Source organism: Lagopus leucura, unplaced genomic scaffold (assembly GCF_019238085.1).
Source record: "Lagopus leucura isolate 7727_CA_CO unplaced genomic scaffold, USGS_WTPT01 Super-Scaffold_100009, whole genome shotgun sequence".
Taxonomy (NCBI): Eukaryota; Metazoa; Chordata; class Aves; order Galliformes; family Phasianidae; genus Lagopus; species Lagopus leucura.
This window is the reverse complement of record NW_024962266.1, coordinates 9,249,770-9,272,848: the sequence shown is the minus strand read 5'-3', so window position 1 is coordinate 9,272,848 and position 23,079 is coordinate 9,249,770. Positions and strand designations below refer to the sequence as shown.

At 40.5% G+C, this 23,079-nt stretch overlaps 1 protein-coding gene across 1 annotated transcript; it reads right to left on the bottom strand.

Annotated features, from left to right (window-relative positions):
• Window positions 1-1,855: 1,855 nt before the first annotated feature.
• SLC25A24 (solute carrier family 25 member 24) lies at window positions 1,856-22,657 on the bottom strand. Its single transcript, XM_042874006.1, has 10 exons — window positions 22,445-22,657; window positions 13,184-13,310; window positions 12,058-12,145; window positions 11,429-11,540; window positions 8,728-8,886; window positions 8,219-8,371; window positions 7,000-7,107; window positions 5,963-6,130; window positions 4,687-4,837; window positions 1,856-4,345 (listed from the first exon to the last, which is right to left on the bottom strand). Exons 1-10 carry the CDS (start codon window positions 22,625-22,627, stop codon window positions 4,167-4,169), a joined length of 1,428 nt encoding a protein of 475 aa, XP_042729940.1. The 5' UTR covers window positions 22,628-22,657; the 3' UTR covers window positions 1,856-4,166.
• Window positions 22,658-23,079: the final 422 nt, after the last annotated feature.

The window sequence follows — 23,079 nt, the reverse complement described above, 5'->3', positions numbered from 1 at the left end:
ACGCAGCCCCACCCGACTAGTGATGCAGCACCCAGTATTCTTTTGCAGAAAACCCAGCTGGGTTCAGCATTCAGCATTCTCAGCATTTCCACTACCAGGCAGGCAAGGCAGCGAGGGCCTGGCTTGGCGCAACTGTAAAGGATGCCACTGCTACAGCTTCTGGAGCAGATACATTGTGTCCACCCCAATCGTTACCTGCAGGGGAAAAAAGTGGCAGTCCTAAATTCCAAGCCACTTCTACAGTGCTTGGCAGTTTTCATCCTACTGAGCAGCACTGATGCCTGACACACACCTCAAAGCAAAAATAAGGAAGGCTTTTCTTTGTCTATGAACTTATTAATGTAACAGCGACTCTGCCTGATTTACACCCTCTTCATGCTTGGCTCTTCAACTGAAGAAGTAGTACCAAACTATAAGCAGGTTTTTTTATATACGATATACAGGGACCATCTCTGCATTCCTCTGTCTTAAAACACAGAGGCATAACAAGGATGTTACTACTTAGAATGCTTCAGACTAAACATTTTAAGACAAGGGAGAAAGCAACCTGCAAATCTGTCACCACTCATCTAAGAATGCAGAACGCGCCTCCTAACTGCTTCATTTCACTAGTGGTTATGGTAACACGTCAGTGGAACATACTGAAAGCTAAAAGAGCAAGTTGGATGAAATGGCTTTGACAGCTGCTTAGCATTCTGTTTGCCTTGACCAACATACAACAAACTTCAGGATGATGATCAAAATATCTCCCAAAGGCAAGCAGCATGCTGTCCTACACTGGTAGGAAATCCATCGCTGACTGTATTCTTCTTGCCTCAGTGCTCTTTCAGCATAAGATGCCTGTAGTTGCAAGCAGTTAGAAATAATGGTTACAAGCTGTGCACTGAGAAATATATGCATTGCAGGTATGAAGCATCTGAAATAAATACACTACCCATGAAACAGCTCCCACACATCAAAGAAGCATCCAATCAAGACCATAGAACTCAGTTTCTCAGTAGATTAATTTGGGAGTAACATCGTTAATATCCATGTTACAGTGAGACTGATTTTCTTTCCTGTGAGGGTGGAAAGGACCATGCAACTCAGGCACTGAGATCAGTGGTTGACTATTATGAGACATATCAAGGACAGCCCAGCATTTGCAGACAATTTCCACTCTGTTAAAAGCATTCTTGTCTCAAGTAGAACCAAATGTCTTCGCTTTTTGTTTTAAATTTAGGAATAGTTTACAGAGCATGTACCACTTCCACCATTTGAAATGAAACTTCTAATTTTTATATATATTTTAAAAGAAGTCAGAGACAAAACAAGCCTCCCAAAGGCTTTGTTTACAGTTTTCTTTAACTATTGGAAATATCAGTGTGAGAAACTCAGGGGGCTATCAAGGCTATCTACCAAGCATGCTTCTAGGAGAGTAAACATGCTACATACATGGAGTTAATTAAGACAATTACCTTGAAAAGGCTTTATATTGATCCTTTCACTTGGAAGATTAACATCAAAAGATAAACATCAAGAACACAAGCAAATGTATTTCCCTGATGATTAAGAATTCAGTCATGCAGGTGCAATTGTGCTGTTACACTGCCCAATGAACGAGCAAAAAACACTGATCGTTATTTGATCTTTCACTATGGAATGAGAGGGGTTTGTTGTTTTGTTTTGACAGAATGATAATCAACTATAAAACATCTCAAACAACATTTCCAAATATGAAACAAAAATGAAGTATAGGCTAGTCTTAAAAACACCGTTACATAAATTGTTCATTTCTCTTTTACAGCAAGTTGTACACCTATAATGCAATAAAGAAATATAACCTGTCTACCGGCCACAGAAAAGATCAGCACGCTTGAACCAGATAAAGAAACAAACATTTATTAGAAACTCGTAGTTTTACATAGCTAAAAAGATAAACATTCATTTCTTAAGAGACAAAGAATATACAAATGAACAGTCATCACAGAGGCACATAATGAAAAATGAAATTTGAAGATGACTCCATCTTTTCAATGCTTGAAAGCATCACCAACATAATTTTCAATATTCATAATGGCACTTGCACACAAAAGTAAGGACCAAGTCTGGAAGACAGACTTTTCTGAAATCACACGCACAGTGGCTCATTGGTCACAGCCAGACAACATGACCAGGCAACATCACCAATCTCAAAAATCCCACAAGATACAAACATGTTGGCAAACCCAGGAAACATTCAGATTGGAAAGGCTTCATACACACGGATGATTTGGATAGAACGACTCCTCAGTTTTTTTAAAAAGTGCAAAGTCCAAGGTTTCCATAAACTGAAGGCCAAAAGACACAGCCAAAGCTGTCATTTTCTAAAATCTGATAAAACATTTTATAATACAAATCTTAGGAAGTAATGTATCAGTTTATGAAGATAAAAAACAATCATGGAAGCACTGATCACAGACGTACATCTGACCTGCTGACTGAAGAACACGGCCCAGTTTTCCACACAAGGAACAAAGGGCACTTGTTGATGCGTTTGATTTTGTGTATACACACACATACACATGGGGCAGCTGTGTGTGTTTGGCTTCATGTGTACACATAGAGACCCTCAAAGGCCTTACAGGAACTTAGCATAGGATCTAAGTTCTTCCTGCAGCAATGCAATTTCAGGAAGTGGTCAAAGAGAAGTGTTTTTTGAAGGTCAAGTTGAGTATAAAAATTATCTCTGTAGATTTGGGATTACTGTAAATAAAGAATTAAGACATCATATAGACTGCAGAAAAAGCATAACAAAGGAGTTCAGCAGTAATTGTTTTTCTTACCTCAATATCTGGGACTGAAGGCCACTGAAATAAGACAAATCATACCACCAGCCCCAGCTCCACACCCCTCCAAGAAATAAAGGAAGTGGCTTATACATGGAAATACCTATTTTCTACATGGAGGAAGTGCTGCTTTCGTTTTCTTCTTTAAATGAGGAACTGTTTCTCAAGTACTTACAAGTTCCCTGTGTGTGCTTCACTTGCTTTATTAACATGAACCTGATGGACATTAGAGAGCTGCAGTTCCATTTGGTCACACAGACAAAATGCTTCAGTATTTCATGACCCAAATTTCATACACTGCACACAAAACTGTGAGGGAAAGCGGATTTGTCCTTCATGACAAGCCTTTAAAAACTTTACATAATAACACAATCCCTTATTTGCTAAAAGCACATAGGGGACTGTAACCCTTTGATACTAAGGGAAGAAATTATGAACAAGAAGCCTTTTGCTCTTCAAGGCAGCTATGATGAGCTTGAATTCTTGTCCAAGTCAGTTTCTTCCAACACAGCCAACAGCTAATTCATCACTAGCTTAATACTGGATCCTTCACCTCATTTTTAAACAGTAACTTACACTTGTAGGAATGGATCCAGTAATCCAGTAGGCTTTTTCTGTTTCTGTATACTGGTTCTATAAGACATCTAATTGCAATCGAGAGCTTGTCATGCTAGCATTTACAAGTGCGAAAGCAGGTCCAAAGAAGCAAGATACCAAAATCATTGACTGCATTACAAAAAACATGATATAAATCAATTGAGGTATTCTAGATACCGTGGAACAGTAGTTTTTCAGGCTCATACTCATTATAGAAAAAAACAGGTTAACTTGAAAATAAAGGTGGTGGGCTACATTTAATGTGTTACGCTATTCCTTCCTGTATCTAAGGTAACAATGTTCAGAACTTAGATTGCCTTCAAAAATAATGATATTAAGTGCTTACTTCTAGAAGTGCAAAATGTTTTCTGTGAATGGCTTGAGGACAGGCAGCATGACAAAACAAAGTCACTTTCATCAATTCAGTATCAAGGCAGTATGAACTTCTTCTACCTTTGGTTTCATGTGAGACAAGTTCAGTTAGAGAAGACAAAAGAGTAAAATATGCATGATTATATGAATATGTAGGCATACAGTTGATTTAAATATACAGGTTTTTTTTCCTCAATTTAGTGACATTAAAGTGCAACATAGGTATCTGTTTACAAATTGTGTACAAGAAATTAAGTTTCCTCCCACTGGAGAACAAAAACAGAAGTCGCAGCATCTCTCCACAGTCTCTAATTGTAAGAACAGATTACTGAAGAAATCATTTTTGTTCTGTTAATTCCAACCAAATTAGAAATATCTCACCTTTCTACTTCAAGCTATTCCTAAATTCTGCTTCATTTTTTCATACACAACGTAACTGATACTGACAGCTGGAAGAACTTTCATAAAATTAGGGGCTATGCCCCTATAAAGTCCTTGGATTCCTTCTGTAGCAACAATTTTTTGAAAGAGGCTGACCATGTTTAGCTGTGGAGCTCCTTCCACCGACGCTAAAATAAGATGACAACGTTATTGAACAGTTGCAGCAATATCACAATTCTTCAGCAAGTATTAAACAACTGAGTAGCTAGCTTATCATTTTCAGGACCAACAATTAAAATTTATGTCTTCGCAGCAAATCTCTTTAATCCCTAGATATTCCAGAGAGATCCATGTGCCTAAATCCCACTAAAATGCATTACTTACCTGCATATCAGATAAACTCTTAATTCTTCAAGCTTTTTCTTTTTTTTTTTTTTAAATCCTTCATGCCCACATCCCTGCTACAGCTGCCACAAACAACCTCATTTCAATGAGAACACACACACATTTTCAGAACAATTGGACTCACCTTGAGCCTGCATGCGTGTCCTGACAAGAGCAAGAGGGTAACTGGCTAACTGCCCACATGTGCTGGAAACAGTACCACATCCCAGTAACACAAAAACCCCTGGGTTAGCAGAGCTTGATGCATAGTGTTCTAGCCATGTGGTCTTTAAGAGCTGTCAAGATAAAAGATTAAATAATAAGACAAGATATCTACATTTGAAAAAGTAAATAAATGTTTACTCTTAAGATCTGTTACGGGTTTCATCCTGGAAAAGCATTAAGTTCACTAAAAGCACAATTGTATGACTGGAGTGAAGACTATACACAAAAACCTCTGCATGTGGTAAAGGACTGCAGACTACAGCAGTTAGTGCCAGGAAAAAGATTCCTTAAATACCAGGACACAACACCAGGCAGCAGTGCCCATGCTCTAGTTAACACTTGGGAAGGAACGACCCAGCATGTCATCAGGCACAACAGAAACTCATACAACCAGGCATGCCACTCCATGCAAAATTAGAGATGCAAACCATAGGACAGAACTTCCATACAGCTTGGAAAACACTTGCTGAAGCAATTCTGCTGACTCTAATTACTACTGTATCACAACAAGACTTCTAAACTAAAATAAAATTAGCCCATGCATATTAGTTACTTGACATATTCTGAAGCAACACTCAATAAGTGAAGGTAGACAGAACATTTTAATTGGTGCTGATGAGCGTAAGGTGCCAGTACTTTAAAGGAAACAGTGCAGTGTTTCAAACTCATCACAAGAACAACATGTTGGCTACAAAGAATTCTGTTGACATGCAAAAATACATAAGGAGTTCAAATTACTATAATTCAACTACAAATCAAAAATAGCAAAAAATGAGATAGCTGCAGGACAGGTAACTTAATATGAACACTAGTCAAGTTTTTAAGGCTCAGGTTTGCTATATAAAGGTTATGTTCCCAGCCAATGGGGTCATTTAGTTACACAAGAGTGTTCTGTTACCAAAATCTAATACACTTTAACCTTACAAGCACACTTCTTGTCTGACAGAATGGAAGAAAAGAGTCCTGTGTGTTAGATGAAACCACTGCACATAATGACCAGTCTGTACAGGATCCCTCCAAAGGCAGCAAAAAATGACAGAACTGCAAATCTGGTGAGTTCAGTAGCAATTCCCATTTACCAGGGTAACTGTAACATTACAGATGTATTATAAATCTGACTGAGTAACAGTAACCAATTACTCTGTTCAAAGATTAGTAGATGTTCCGTGAACATACAGTCAGCCATCTGCACTCACCTCATAAACAGCAAGGTCAATCCCAGCATAAGGAATTATACCCAAAATGTTAGGAATATAGCCTTTGTAGAAGGCCTTTGCACCTTCTCTTTTCAAGATCTTCTTAGCACAGTCAAACATCCCAGAATATTGCCCTGTTTTACCCACAGCCAACCTGGTCTTTAAAACCTGAAGGGAAGAATCAGTAGTCTTAATTACATAAGTATTTATTACTGTAGTTTCTAAATACAGGAAAACACAATACGCACCTGCTTATTCCATTTTCTGGAACTGCTTTGAATTTGGAAGTACAAGTCTTCTTTATGACTACTACTGTTAAAGGCTGACTAAGGGTAAGCTTCTTCAGATTTTATCACTAATGCAGAATACCACAAACATTATACACTAGCTTACAATTTAGTACCAAAATACACAGAAATATGTCCCACAGAGAAAAGACTAGTTAATCCATCAAATCTCTGCTGTAGCTGTTTTATTCTTCCTCCACATCCAGCTCCTCATCTGACTTGGCTCCCTATCATAATACAACTTCATCAGCTCTGTTCCAGACAAGATCATTCCTTGCTTATGCATATAGTGGGAAAGATATAGGCCCAATTCAGAAACAAGTCTGAATATGTACTTAATGTTAAATGCATTATAGGATTTCTTTTCCCAAACTAGATTCCAATGACACATTTAATTGCATATTTCAAAAAGGACATTCACACAAAATGCAATCATACAATACAATAACCCAGATTTCTGGTGTGCACACACAGAGAAGTGGTATCAACACCTGGATTCCCAGCATCTTTTAATAAGCAAAAGATACCTTAAAAGGACAGCTATACAAACAGAAAAATGACAGCTATCAACTAGAACAGCATCTATTCTAAAGTATCTAGTGCTGCAATCCTGAAAGGAAGTTAAAAGTAAAAATAACGACATAGGATAAAAGAGTGTACGTACGGGAATTCCTACAATAATTTCAAGTGCAAAAATGCCCAACCAGACGTTTGGCAGATTCTAAAGGAAGCAAATTCTCTGCTACTAACCTCCATGGGATAAATAGAAGTTTGTGCTGTTGCCCCGGCTAGAGAACCCGATACAAATCTTTCAATGGTGCCTAAATTTCCATCATCTTTAGTGAGTATCTTCTTATACTGTGAAGATAAAGCACATAAAACATCACATGCTTTTTAGAAGATGCAAGAGTTCCACTAGAGTTAGGAGTACAATAGAACATGCCTTTTCAAGCTTCACTTATTTTTTCCACACACTAATAGTTGCATTTACAAACCCAACAAAGTCAGCACTACCCTTACTCCATCATCAATGATTCACAAAAGAGGTAACTATTCTAACATGCAAAGATGTTGTACATTAAAGGCACCAGTCACTCACACTACTGTCCAGTACTCCACAAACAGCCTACAGTGTGCTGCCCAGACAAAGAGGGCTCTGACTCCCTCACAAATCAAGATATCCAGATGGAGAACAAAAGCTCAGCTCATATGGACACCAGCAGAGATACATACAGTATCATTCAGGACAAACACTATCATGCAGGGACACAACCAATGTCTGCTCCCAAAAGGGTGGGCAAGAGGAAGGAACAGAATGCTCACAGTTTCTCTACAGCATTTACATCTGCCACTCAGTCTTGCAATTCCCCAAAAATTGATTTTTGTTAATTTTATTTCACTGTTGTACAAAAACGTGCAATACATTAATATAGTCTTGCTTAGGCAAAAAGAAAAAAAAACCGAAAACAACGATCAGTTAACTACATCAGAAATGTAGTTCATTTTCTAAAGGAGGATTAGGCCTTAACATGATGTGTAAAGCTGATTCTGAGGTAAATATAACTCTGAAATCCAGGGTGAGGGCATCTCATGCATCACTGTGATATTTGACTTAAAAAGAATCCTATTCAAATCCAGCCAGTGTAACATGCTACAGTTTTGGTTGTTCTCACTTTGAAGCTAAAAACGAGATTAACTCAGTACACTGTATCCTATGAAGTTACGAAAACTGAAGGATAGCTTAAAATTTATGACAGATTTAATCTACACTGCTTATAAAAGTCAATGGCCAAGTCAGGAAAACAAGATTTAAAATAGCCTATGTTTTCTGCTAGTTAAAACCTGAGTTATTCTACATTACTACCACAAAATCCCCAACCATAACACTAACTCCTATACAACACAACAGTGTACATAATAAACAGTAAGAATTACACACTACTACTTCCATTTCTATTTAGCATCCTACCTGTTCATAAGCCCAGAATTTAATAGCTGTCTCAGGAGCTATTTTGACAACATTTACACCATTTCCCCTCCAGAGTGATCGAACACCACCTTCTTTCAACATTTGCTTAAAACCACTGGCAATATTCATTTTGTTTGATTTTGAACCATGAACCTAAAAAGAAAAAAACAAAAACAAAAAAACCAACAGAGTAAGGGACAGTGCTCTGATCAGCCTGTAAAACTCATCACCTAAAGCAGCCAGTCACTGCATAAATACAACAACTAGCAAAAAAAAGAAAAAAGAAAAAATTCACCATTGAAAATTTTATTTTAATTGCACAAGTAGTATAATATTTGGTTTACATTTTTGCTGATATCAATGTGGAAAACACTAATGGGCACAAAATATAGAGCGTGTTAAAACACAACTAGATCTCCAGAATTTACATACTCTATTTGGCCATCAACTTTTTGTTACAGGTCTCTAAAACTGAGATGATAAAATGGAAATGAAGAAGCTGCACCTACCTGCATCATTACTTTTAGACGATCTAAAGGTGCTGTACCTGTTCGAGAGATAGCACCAGCCACTCCTCCTGCTAAGAGCTGCTTCCACCACTGTCCACTCTTTTTCTCTTCCTCTGTGAACTCATCTGGAACAGTCAAACTATCTCCAATATCCAGCACCTATTAGAATCCAAAGCAAAGGGCTGCAAATAACCATCTTACTCCACTACCTTGATTTTACCAATAGTGCTAATTCCAAATTAACCTACCAGCTAAGAGCAGAAATAAAATGCTAGTTCAACATAAGTGAATTAGTTTGCATTCAAAAAATCAACTTGCTACGTATTGCTATTGCTATTCAATGAACAGTATTTTTAATTACTTCTAAACAGATATTGAGCAATATACCACATACCCACCATTTCAAAGACTGCACCATCATCATTAAAAATAACGACAAATTTCTGTCTTGAGTATGACCCAAACAAAGACATCCTGTCATGATCAGTAAACGTTTTCAGAGAGCACTAAGGCTCAAATGCTTACTGTCAATGCTAACCTTTCACCAGACAGTCTTCTAGGATTAGCTTAGTAATCTCTTAAGGACACTAACAAGAGATTTCTCTCTCATGCTAATGCATTCACATATACGTGGGATTTTTTCTCACTCCTACTGACATCTTAAACTAATCATTTTATAGTTGATATACCAGAATATTCAATTCCCAGTAGCTGTTGTGTATTGGCTTATAAAATGACTGTTCTAAGAAGTTTCCTCTCATTAGCAGTTACACTGAAATACATATTAATGACTTCTATTCAGCTATACAAGTTTGACATTTCTTTAACAGTTGCATCTTTGTGTTAACATTCAATATGATCAAAGAAGATTCCAGTATTATGCCTTGGACAGCTTTATCACTGAAGTCTGTGTTAATTGAACGTGTCACTTAATGGATTCTTTGCTCTTCATGTCATTTATAAGCATGATAAAAACAGAACAATTGCACCAGAGATAATGAAAAGCTAATACTAGGCATAAAGAAAGCCTACAAAGAATCAGGAATGTTTCTATAAATGATAACAAGTACTGACCAGAAAGTATGTTAACTCACAAACCCATTTTTATTGCTGCTGATGTTGAGTTCAGACAATACATCCTAGTGAGATCTCTGTTAAGCAGGCTGACAACTGACTTGCTCGTTCAGACGGTAAAAATTGCAGTATGCAGATTATATATAAATTATTATGTAGATTACCCACAACTGGGGTAAGACTTAACTAGTCTGGGTATTGAACATGAAACAGATTTAAGAGAAAATCTTGGTTTTTTCTGACATCCATGATTTCCAAATAAGGTGTCATCAGTTACTCAACAACAAATGGAGTCAGCAAAGTATCCATCAGAACTCTGAAAGTATAAAATCAATAGATTTTACAGATACTATATGCATATCTACCAGAGTTTAAACAATATATCTACTGACCCCTAAATGCAACTTCAATAACTAAATCTAGCTTTAACTTCTTTTTTCTTAAATTTAGGAGAGACTTATAACCAAAGACCACAACTATCTTAATAACTGCCAGTGCAGCTATCTCCTCAGAAGATTCTGACAGCAATTAAAATTACATAATTATAAAAGTATACAATTAAAAAAGCAAACAGTTTCAAGAGCTGTCAGCCAGTCATGTGACATCTCACATCTGCTCTTATCTGAAGCAGCAGCTGTGTTACTGCATAGCTGGATTTTGCTTGCTGAGATAACTGGGTCATAACTGAGCCCAAACCAGAACATCACAAGAGACATCTACACTCTTTCCTTAGGAATAATTAAGGACATTCCATAATAACAAAAATAGATAAATAATAAAATGAATAATTAAAACATAGCTCTTATATTTAAAAGTGATAAAAGCACAAGCCGGGACCAAGCCCATCTGATCACAAAGCAGCACTCCAAGAACTTTTCTTCAGCAAACAGGAACCTAGTTTCTTTCTGGCAAGCACAACTGAATTTAGTCTGTGCAGTGTGAGCTGCTCAAATGTTTCACATCTCAGACTGTTTTTTATTATGGAAGTGCTGACCAGTCCCTCAAAGCATGATTGGTCTCAATACGCTCAAAGAAGTTCATCTTCACCTAACTTTACAGATTATTCCATAACTATACAGATTACCCTTCCCTGTACCAGAAAAACAAAGTAAAGTGGATTGTTACTGGCTTATTTACCTTATTATTCTTTGTTTAAAGTCAGCCACTAAGATGGTAAGAGCTCCATTCAGTGCTAACCTAAAAAACTGTCTGCTTGTTGCTGTATATCCTATAATTCTTAAAGGAAATTCCATAACACCGAACAAGGCAAGAACATATACAAAGTAGACAAAGACAGCTGTGATTTTATGGTAATGATAATATTACTAGAGAAATGCAATTACTGAACTGACTTCAACACAGGAGTTAAAATGTTTCCATGTATGTTTCAACACATCAAGAGCACTGAACATAAGAATGTAATGTAATGTTGAAGAGAATGCTTAATGTTATTACTACTTTCTATGGAGTATCTCCAAGAAAAAGATTTCCTTCTAGGAATTACTGGCAATTAAAAGGTATCTGAAGAATCTTTTAAATGCACAAAATATAACTGAAGTTGTTATGCTCAATACTGTAAGTTGCCCTAGCAGAAACGAACTTAAAAGATGCACTGAATTGAACTTACAGTGGAATGTTTCCAGTATCGGATTATTTCCTCTATGTCCGTAGCAGGGTTAAACATAAAATGATCTCTCCACTCATTCCAATCTACTGACATTGTTCCGTCAGCATCAATACTAAAAAACAAAACACAAACAGAACAAAACCAGCTAAGAAAACAGACTTTATCTGAGATATTGGCCATCACAGTGATCCATTCTACAGACAATATATGGAGACTTCAAGGGTAAATCTGCCACGGTATTTCAATACCATACATTTCTTATTCAAGTGTATCTAGCATTCTCTATTGTAAAATAGATACAGATATAGATACAATATATAGATATATATATATAAGATACAGATACAATAGAAACAACCTTTGTTTCTAACAATATTTGTATAGAAATGAGGTATAAACATTCCCCTCCCAAAATCGTATGCTAAAACAGGGTTATATGCTAGAACAGGGTTATATGTTCTGGGGTTATATGCTATAACCCAAGAACAGATGGAAAGTGAGAATTCCTATATATGCACTACTGAAGTTACCAACACCATTTCAAAGTTACAAACCCATTCAGTTGCTGCATTCTCTGAATTATAAGAAATATGAAGAACATAAAGAAGCTCAGAATATTAAGTTCTGACCTTTGCAGGATCTTTTCTGCCTGTTTTTCTGAAATGTTTATACCCAGTATCTTGAGGGACTGGACAACTTCTGATGGCTCAATTTTTCCTTGAAACATAAAAAGAAAGATAATGATATATACAATACAGAGTCCACTGGACTTAATACATTAGTCTGAGACTGCCTTGAGAGACTGAATGTGCTCAAGTCTGTGGAGTCAGACAACATACATGACAGAGTCCTAAAGGAACTGATTAATGTGGTTGCCAGTCTCCATCACACTTGAAAAGTTGGGGCCATCAGGGCTGGAGCACCTCATGAAGACAGGCTGAAGGACCTGGGCTTGTTCAGCCTGGAGAAGAAAAGGCTGTGAGGAGATCTCCCTGTGGCCTTCCAATTTAAAGGGAGATTATAAATAGAAGGGAAATCAACTTTTTGTACAGGTAATAGGACAAAGGGAATGGTGTTAAACTAACCCAAACCTCCCCTCCTTTAGATGTCAGGGGGAACTTTTTCCACTGAGAGAGCGGAGAGGTGCTGGAACAGGCTGTCCACAGAGGTTTTGGGTGCCTCTGGAGGTTTTTAAGGCCAGCGGGGATGGAGCCCTGGGCAACCTGATCCAGTACATGATCTAGCAGTTGGCAACTTTGCCTATGGCAGAGGGATGGGACCTTGATGATCTTGAGGTCCCTTCCAACTCAAACCATTCAATGTTTCTAATATTCTATAACATCTACACAATAGCAAAAGATTATTTAAGAAAAGAATTTCAACAGAGGCAATGCATTTTTATTATCTAAGGACAGAGCAAAGGTAAGAACACTAAAATTCTACACCCAAATAAGATACATACAGTAAGTTAACAGTTATTTTATCTGGAATTGATAGACAGTAACTTCCTTATAGCCTTACTCTCTACAAAGCAAAGACACCCAGATGAACAAATCTGGAAAGTAAAAAAAAGAAAAGGGAAAAAAAGAGACTTATTTCACCCTACAGAAAACACTAACTGCGTTCCTGTTAAGCCAAAGAAATCAAGGATTCCCACACATAATTTTTTGTCTCCAATTTAAACAAAATTTAAGTCAAGATAACTTTGGAAATGTAGTTCCTTCAAACATTTGAACACATCAAATAGCAGCCTACCATCATTGTTTTTGTCCAGGCTCTTAAACGCCAGTTTCATTTTCTTCTCATGATCTTTAAGATACTGCATAAATTCTTCAAAATCTAACTGCCCATCCTGGTTAGTGTCACCAGCTTTAAAGATTTTCTGTTGGGAGAAAATGTAACATTTGACTTTATGAAATATAGCAACTCACAAGGTAACAACAGCATAACACAGCTGAGGTTTAACATGTACCGTATTGGCCACACTGAGAGTCAAGTCAGGAAAACACAGAGCTAACTCACACTTCAGAGCTCGGTTCTGTCCCCAGAATTTAACAAATTCTTAGTAGCTTCATAATGACAAGAAAAAAAACAAACTATACTCAAAGATGGCATTAGCTTTTATTCCCAAAACTTGCTTATTCAAACACAAGTTACACCTCCAGGGATCAAACCATTTGTGGAGGACAGCCTGGGAGATATGACAAAATCATGGCAGAAAACAATTCTAAGCCTGCAATTTTCCAGCTCTACTTGAAGTTTACAACATTCCAGTACAATTCCACAGTCTCAGCTATCCTCTTGAATCTAGTGGTCTATTCTGAATTACACTAGCAATTAACTATTTAACTACTGACAAAGAATTCCTCACCACACACACCACAACAACAGTTATCTTCCACTTTTGCATGTATTTGCTTGTAACTGCCCTGCTGATCAGACACCCTGCATATAAAATTAACTATGAGTTGAACACATTATACAATTGCCAGCACAGTACAAAACAAGCCTGAAATACAAAAGCAATGGCATGACTGCCTAGGGCTTATACTTTTCATTCAAAGCACCAAAACAGTGTATCATCTTTATGTGTGAAAATACATTTTACAATAAATGGGAAATTAAAGCAACCTCTCAGGGTGTAACAGCTGAGGCATGTCTGCAAGGGCAAAGCACGGAGGCGAGCAATGCCCAGGCTAGCAAGCTCTGCAGGATGTATCAGCTTGGATCTGAAGCCACGGTACAAACTGCTCCTTAAACAGAGCAGTAGACAGCAGCGGGATCAGGACAGAAGGCCCAGCAGCAGTGCTCCAATGGACGCTGCCCACTCTCTTCACGTGCCCACAGTGCCACTGGCTCATCCAACAGGATGCAAAGAACAGGGGAAGGAAGTTCATCCCAATGCTTCTGCTCTAAAACAAAAGATTTGAGGGGAAGTTATGTCCCGTTTCTCCATTTGGGCACTAGTTCCTGTGTTGTTGCTCGGTGTGGGTAATCCCAAGAGGACAATGCACAGTACAAGAGCAATCTGAAAGCATGAGTTACTGAGCACATGAAGGTATATTTACAGCATACGCCAAAGATTCTTCCAAACACCTTCTATTTTGCAAGACTGTCTTGCACAACTGCTAAGTAAATCAGCAGCATTTGCTTGGTCGTTGTAATCAGCAAAGTCTGTTTTATTTTACTTTTTTTTTAAAAAAAAAAAAAAAAACTTCCACCATGACACACCATAATTAGTTTAAATCCTCAAAAGAGCAAAGTCTAATAAGATTAGCCTACAGACACCAAACATAAATGAAGCTGAGCATTCTGGTCTGTTTATTGCTTTCGAAAGTGTTCAGACATCCGTAATGTCCCCTTCATCTTTCCTTATCCACACACTAAAAAGTTTAATGTTTAATCTCAAAAAGAAAAAAAGCAAAGAAAACCCACCCAAAATGTATAGTACTGATAGGGTTCTCAACTAAAAGGCTAAGGATTATGTGGTACTCAACAGTGAAATATATGGGGCAAATTATTTAGCTCTGATAATGCAGCACACTATGCACAGGGAAATCTATGCAAGATAACACATACTCCAATAAAGGTGTTTGATCTCAGCTGAGAAACACTTCTGTGGTTCTGTCCTTAATATACTCCAGCTTAGCTGTTGATTCTATCAATAACTCATCAACAATAATCTAATCAACAATTCAGTTACATGTAATGCCCACATCCTACAAAAACAAACACATCATATTTACTTAAGTTTATGGATGCATTCCTGACAACCACCTTCTAATAGACAAATCCACCAAAAGAAGTCCATTAAAAATGACTCTTGGCAGAAGGAGCCCCTGCACTGAAGACAACGCCATCCCAACCCTTCACCCAGCACACACAGCATCCTGTATCACATGGTCCTCCCAACCAACTCAAAAGGGGTCAGTTATGTAAACTCTCATCAAGGCCAGCTGGTACTGCTCCCTACCTGAGCTACACAAATAGGAAACAAGGAAAGTGTTGTTCTGGCTCAGAGGCACAATAAAACATACGCAACATTCCAATTACAAATCCTCCACTGCTCAGGATGACGTGAGCCAAAGAAAGCGGAAATTCCTCAGAGGTTCACAGAGCCGGCAATTAGCGTGTGTGAAGGGGGCACCTTTCTCTCCATCTGCCCCACAGGCACACTTCATGCTGCAGCAGCTAGGAAGCCACGTGCATGAGTCTCCACCTATCCTGGTCCTGCCATTCTTTTACAAATTTCAAGCCTGTTTGAGCAGAATAGAAACAGCAGGGAACAAAAATGCACGCTGCTCTCTCCTCCCCCAAAGATCTGAAAAGTTAATATAAACAAAAGCTTCTTAAAGCCTGTAAAAATGTACTCTTTATGTAAGTGTTGAAGTTTGAGACTGAAACCCCAAGCCTGGAGGACAAACAGAACACTCTGAGAAGTGCCTTCCACACAGAGGACAGAAATGGGCCGGTGGGAGCTGCGCATTCCCTGGGCACAGCCCCAGGAAGCCAGCAGGTGCTGCAGCGAGTGCAGTGCCAGCCCCCACATGCAAATTGCTCACTCACAGCACATGCAAAAACTCAGCCCAAATAGATCAGGTCATGCTGGACCACGTCTGCTTGAGTTGTGAGCTCCTCCAAGGAGGGAGATGCCACAGTCTCCCTGGGCAAGCAGTGTTCAGTTACCTCACTGATGTCCAGCAAGCAATCAGACTGCTGCTCCTCATTTCATATACTGCCAGATAAGACATTTCACATAGTTATAACCACTCGTCACCACATCACTTCCTGCTTCAACTACTTCTCCGGTGGAAAACTGGATGCATTTTTAACATAGGCGTGTTTACAACAATGGAGCAGAACCAACTTAGGTGCCAGCTGCTGTGTGCAAGCCCTGGGAACCAGTGCTAAGCGTGCCCAGCACTAACACCTGCCACGTACTGTTGCTACCAGGGAACCACATCACCCTTCAGTAGACCCAGCCCTGAGTCACAGGAGTTTCTTTTCTTAAGCGCTGCCATTTCTTTTCTCATCTAAAAATGTCAACCAAGAATCATAAAGATAATCTGCTATACAGTGAAGCAGTGACCAGAAAGAACTGCTAAGAATTTACAGAGCTACAAATACTTAAAGATCTATTTGGATCATCTTTCATTCTCGCGCTGCGGGCCTCCACACATATAGACTACAGCACTCCTGTGCTGACCCTGTTTGGCCATGACATTCCTTCCATTTTTACTTTTTATAACAATTCTCTCACTTCTGTTCTTCTGCTTTGTAGTTTGTTACACTCTGCTTTCCAAGTCCTGCACAGCAAGGCTACAGCAATTCGAGAGACCAAAACTAGACAAATAGTGAAGAACTTTCTTACATAAAACATTTTTTCTCCAGAAGGGTTCCTAGATGTGGGAACCTAAGCCAGCGGGTCTGTTGAAAACACCAGCAAAGTTACAGACCCTAAAAAATCCTGACTTCAAAAGTGTCCCAATGAATTATCAGATTACTCTGTGCCAGTCATGAACTTGAACACATTCACTGCTATAGAAAAGAAAGAAAATGCAAAACAAGCAATCATAGTTCTTTCATGTAGACTTTTCTTTTAAATCTACACTTGAGTTTTCCTATGGTACTTGGTGTAACTGTTTTTGCATTACGTATAAGCCACCACATTCTTCTGGTTACAAAACTGAACTGTGCATGAAGTGGGGCTACTCAGAACAAATGACTGCCTGTATTAGCCTGTTATTACAGCTCATTAATACAACTTCCAAAAAAAAATTAACAGGAAGAAATCCATCAAGAAATTACTGGGCATTTCTGGCTTCCTATTCTGCTAATTACAAGTAAAAATAAACAGCATTTAAAGACTCAGAATTGGTGCAATTAGCAATTCATTGTTCTGTAATCTATGGATAGAGCTCCAAAGGGCACAGTCACAGATACTGCACAGAAAACAAACCAACACCAAGGTAAGAACAGTGTGTCTTTTGGACACAGAAGATACATGTTTTCTTTCAGTATCCTTCAGATGCCTATCTCAAGGATACTTCTCCGCAGCAATCCTGTCATTCCCTTCATTCCCTTCTCCTCCCTCTATTCTGTTCTTTCCATCTTTGCCTCAAAAATAATTAGCGTCAGTCATTCACATAACTCTGCATTTCGCAATTATAAATGTTTTAGACTGAAATCTACTGGGATCCAGCCACAGCTTGATCACAGGCAGCCTTGGTCTTCTCTGGACACACATCCTCTCATACCAAGAACTGGTATTTTTTTTCTGTTTTTTTTTTTCCTACCTGTATCTGCCAAGACTACACAAATCCATAACACAAAATGATAACGTGAAACACAGTAGAAAAGTTTATTAAAACCACTCTTGTGACAGAGCATTTGAGGGATAAACACAGAATGAAGCCAAAGGGCCCCAAGATGCACCCACACATTGCTCCAGTCAATGAGTCCCAATAAGACTAACAAATAAGACCGCTGTCGAAGTTCAAAAATACCTCCCGGCATCCTGCTTTGAGCAAAGCAATCATTTGCATTACCTCCCTAGAAATCCCACTATATTTTCACATCCCATTCTTATTTGTTCACTTCTTTCCCAAAGGCTATAATGGCATTTAAACAGTACCCAGCAGGTGACACTGTCAGACACCGCCATAAACAGAGCCCCCCATCCTGGTAGAGCAGACACGCACTGTTTGCAGTAACAGATCCTTCCACCAGCTACAGTTTCTCCTTCCTGCTCTTTGCCCTCAGCACCTCACTCTGCAGTAGGGAAAGGCGAGCCACAGTCTTCTTACTGGTTCATCGCAGGTAAGAGCAAAATTACAAGTTCCATAAACACAACTGATTACTCCAAGCAGACCATGTTCTGACTGCTGAGAATTCAGTGTCATTGGGCCCCATTTCCACTACATGGAGGTATCTCATCACACTGCTTCTTCAACTAAAAGGGCCTTCACATAGCTGGGCACAACTAGACTTACATTTCAACCTGACAGACAGACCAAATAAGATCATACTGTCTCCAGAATGCAGTTATTCATTCCAATACTATCTTCCTATGTCTAGCTCCAGGACTCAACACATAAATAGATCCTGAGTGTGAATGGTTGGCTGTTTCTAGCAGAAACTGAAGCTTAAAACATGGAGCTTGCCTCCTGCAGGTTTACTGTAAGGATTGATTGCAACAGAAGGAAAGGGTGAACAAAAATAGTATAACCATGCACACCATGTATGGTGCTCGTATCTAAGAGACTCACTGCATTCTGAAGACACGGGATGAGATCATTTGCGATCTGATATTTAGTATTGCTATCAGACAACTCTCCTAACCCAAATTAACTGTACAATAGCTGCTAAAGTAGTTGTGGAGATCCATCTGATGTTTTCACCACACTGGATTCCTTCTTTGTAGGCGCTGACATACAATGTTAGGAATCTTTTGCAAAGCTTTACAAAGTTATCCTTTCCTAGCAAGTAATATACTACAAAATAAAAAAGGAGTCATCCTGGCAGCCTCTAAGAAGCAGACATTTCGGATTTTTCAGTGGTTTACTTTTCTGTCACACACTGACAGGAGGCAGGTCAAACAGACCGCAAAGTCAGGAGCTTCTGTCACTTTGGGCTAGGATGCCTTTCTATGGAGAAAAAGAATGATTCTTCCTTAAAGAGGAACAAGTTACCTACTCGCAACACATCAATCTGATATCTACTGTGTTACTTCATCTAAAGAGTGTCCCATCGTACATTAAACATCAATAAAACTGTCAAGAAAACAGATGAAAGCTTAATTCAAAGGAGCGCACATGTCTATTGCTCGAATGGATAGCAGCTCTGTAACTTCAGAAACCACACAAACTCCTAGAGAGGAATACACATTGTTTCAGTGCAAAGAGAAAAGCAGTAATAAGAGCATAATCACTAATTTATAGCATGAAGGCGATGACTTGGGATGAGCCAATAGACTTTGCAGGGAAACAAGTAAGCCATCTGTTGTTTACCAAAAGTTAGCCAGGAGGGAGCAGTGTTCGCCATAAGTACAGTGACCAACACTCCCACGGAGACATGTTTCACTACAAACAGGAGGTTTTTGGAGATCTAACCCAGACTTGCACCTTATCAAGTGAGTGCAAGGCCTGACACCCTGACTCAGCCACAAGAAAGTGCAGTCTGCTCTTCTATAGGATATCCAAAGGTCTGCTCATACCCACATCGCCATGCTATTGGGCAGGGCAGAACCCTTGGCCACATTTATAATATCGCTCCATTTCATTTCCTTACTCATTAGTTAATAGCAATTATAAGATTATTTCTGCCTCCCCAAACATAAAGGTGAAGACTACATATGTAACTTCATTAATAAAATGCCTTTTTACCAAGTAGTAAAAAGTTTATTGAATTAAACACCAATCTAGAGCCTGAGATAGGGACTAAGTGGGAGAATGCAGCTTCAAGTAGTGCCTCAAGTAAGAGCACAAGAAGCAGATTAGTTGCATAAAGACAGGAAAGAAAGCAACAGCAAGTCTCACTGAGGCTCTCCTACTATAGGAAGTCTTTTCAAGTAAAAACTATGCGCACCATTGAAATGGTGAGCATATAAATGTTCTAGTGCACTCTAGTAATTGGTTGACCCACCTCAAAAGCCTGATGTGACTCACGGCTGACTTTGTTTACACTGTGTTTCTCAGGAAACTAGAACAGCCCGTTCCTACTCCCCATTACAGCCATGAGGGTGTAGCTTATCTCAATTGATTTCATAGGTTTCACTACCAGTTTGTCCTGCATCAATCAAGGCTTGGACAGACACTTAGGTCTGCGCTTTGCATGGAAAACATCATGCGGAACATAAAAATCACTTGGAACTTCACTTATGAGTTGCTCAAAACTTCAGAAACATGTCACTTATGTCTCAGGACTCTCAGTAAACTATGTTGGAAGACCATCCTCGTTAACTGTCAGAAAACCGGACACCTATCCCTTTATTGTTCTCTTTAACTAAAAACCCTAGATTGTTACAGTCTAACTGGTACAACAGGTTTTCAACAACTTGTACATAATGTGTGACTGGAGCTTGCAACCAGTTCTCATGGGTAAGCAGACCCAACTGTCCTTCCTTAATCAACCAAGGGCTGAAAATCCAGGTACTTATTTCATTACGAAGATGATTTTGACCACAAGCAATATTCAAGTGGAAGTATGCTTACGACTCATTTATACTCTCACAGTAGCACCATTCAACTCACACAAGACCTGCAGGATACTTCGCCTTCAAGCATCTAAGGCAGAGAGTTACATATGTCAAGAGGGAGGAAAGCAGACCAAAACCTCTGGAAGGAATAAGGAGTGTGCCAGAATTAGCACAAGGTCACTGAAATTGAATGGCTTACCCAACATATCTCTGAGCACTCTTGTCAAAATTTAAGTTCACCTCTCTCATCCTCTACCAAAATCTACACAATGGCTCACTCTGGCACAGTACTGGGACGCTGTCTGACTGCTCTTGATATTGAAATAAAGAACAGCACCATTAAAGTAACAACTCAAGCACAGACCTCTGCTGTCCCTGTTTAGCCCACCACACCTACATCTGACTTGCAGAAGTAAAACTGAAGTCCAAATTCCTCCATGTCGTTTGGAAGTTATGTCTGCTGAATGATGTATGAAGCCAGACAACACTGCTTAAGCATCAGTGCACACCACCATCAGCATGAGTCCAAGCCATACATCTCACATGACCGCAGATACAAGCTACCTGCTTTCCAAAATAATTTTCATGTCCATGTACCAGTTCTGTTTCCTAATGAAAGATCGGCACAAGAGAAAGTGTTACAACTGCTAAAATTAACGGAGCCCACTGAAGACAACTTCAACAGCTTCAGTAAACAATACCTTATAAAGAGATAAAAGTGAAACCTAGAAGCTGCTCCTATAATGCAGACTTGCTTTATCACACAAATACTTCCACCCTCAGAATTGGGCATTAAATGATTTTACATTCTGATCCTGAGGCATCATTGAAAACAACTAGAAAACAGAAGTTTCTCATCCAGGTGCAGATCAGATTTGGCAGCGTAAGAGCACTTCAGCACTTGATGACTCAAGTTTTACTGACTTAGGCAGAAACCATTCATAAAAGGGAATAGAAAAACATCGCAGTCACAGAATGATAGTACTGACTGCGTTGGAAGGGACCTAAAAGATAATTGGGCTCCAACCCCCTGCCATGGGTTAGCTGGCACCTGACAGCTCCAGCTGCCCAGGGCCCCACCCAAGCTGGACTTGAGGACCTCCATGAATGGGGCATCCACAGCTTCTCTGGACAGCCTGTGCCAGGGCCTCACTGCCTCAGAATAAAGATTTTTTTTCCTAACACCTAACCTAGAACTCCCCTCTTTTGGTTTTAAGCCATCACAGTCACTGTAGAACCTGCAGAACAAAGCAAGAGCTGTATCTGTTCAGCGGTCACAAGGTTACCGCTATACTCAAGCGCTTTTACACGCAGGAGCTGTGACACCAGCTGCCACCGCGTGCCGATGGAGAGCTGGGCTCACCCGCTTGTTCTGACACTGCTGCCAGCTGCCACACGACTGAAACGGAATCTTACCTACCCACTGGCCACACACTTACTCTGACCTAGATCGCGCAAACAGCGACTGACACCACAGCCGTGAGCTACATCCTTCCCCGCGCTGGGACACCATCGCACATCACGCAATATGGGCCAAGGAAGTGCAGAAGTGATGAGCGATGACTAAGCTAGGCCAAGCCCGTCTGGCAACAGAACCACCGGCTGCTACGCTCTGAATAGCGTTTGCACTCGAATTACCACACTTAGAACCGTACAGCACAGCTCCCGGAGCAGGCCCGAAGCCGGCGGCACACGGCTGCGTCTCGGGCAGCCCCGGCTCCGGGCAGCCCCCGTGGGCAGCGCCGCCTCTCAGCGACCCTCGGGACGAGGCGCGGGCTGCGGGAGGGACCGCCTCGAGAAGGGGCACGCCGCGCTCCTACCTCCTCCGCCTCCTTGCCCAGCGGGATGCCCATGGCTTGGAGGCCCGTCTGGAGCTCGGCGATGTCCACCCTCCCATCCTCGTTGAGGTCCAGCTTCTTGAAGAGGTTGGCGTACCGCGAGTCGCCATCCCGGCTGCCGTCGCAGGCGGCGGGCAGCGCGAAGAAGCGCAGGAGCGGCAGCATGGCGCGGGGCACAGCGGACAGCCGCACACAGCCGCTCGGAACCCCGGGACCGGGCGCGGGCAGGAGGGGCCGCGGGAGGAGCGGGGCCGGCCCCGCCCGCGACGAGACGGAGAGCGGCAGCACCGCCCCACCCGCCCGAGGCGGCCGCGACGGGCGGGGCACGGCAACGCGCGCGGCGCCGTGAAATGGCCGCTCCTCCCGCCGCGCCCCGCCCCGCCCCGCGGCAGCCATAGGAGCTCTCGTGGGGGCACGGCGCTCGGCTGCGCGCAGATAGCACCACTCCCCTGTGCTTTCTGGAGGCGCGCGGTGAGGCTCGGAGAAGCGCTCCAGCAGTGCTGATGTGCCAACCTACAGTAGATAAGCGTCGCCAGCGCTGAATGTAAGCAGACCGCCCTGCGCGAGGCGCCCACGGGTCTCATACGACTCGGAAAGGCGTCTGTTCTATCACGCAC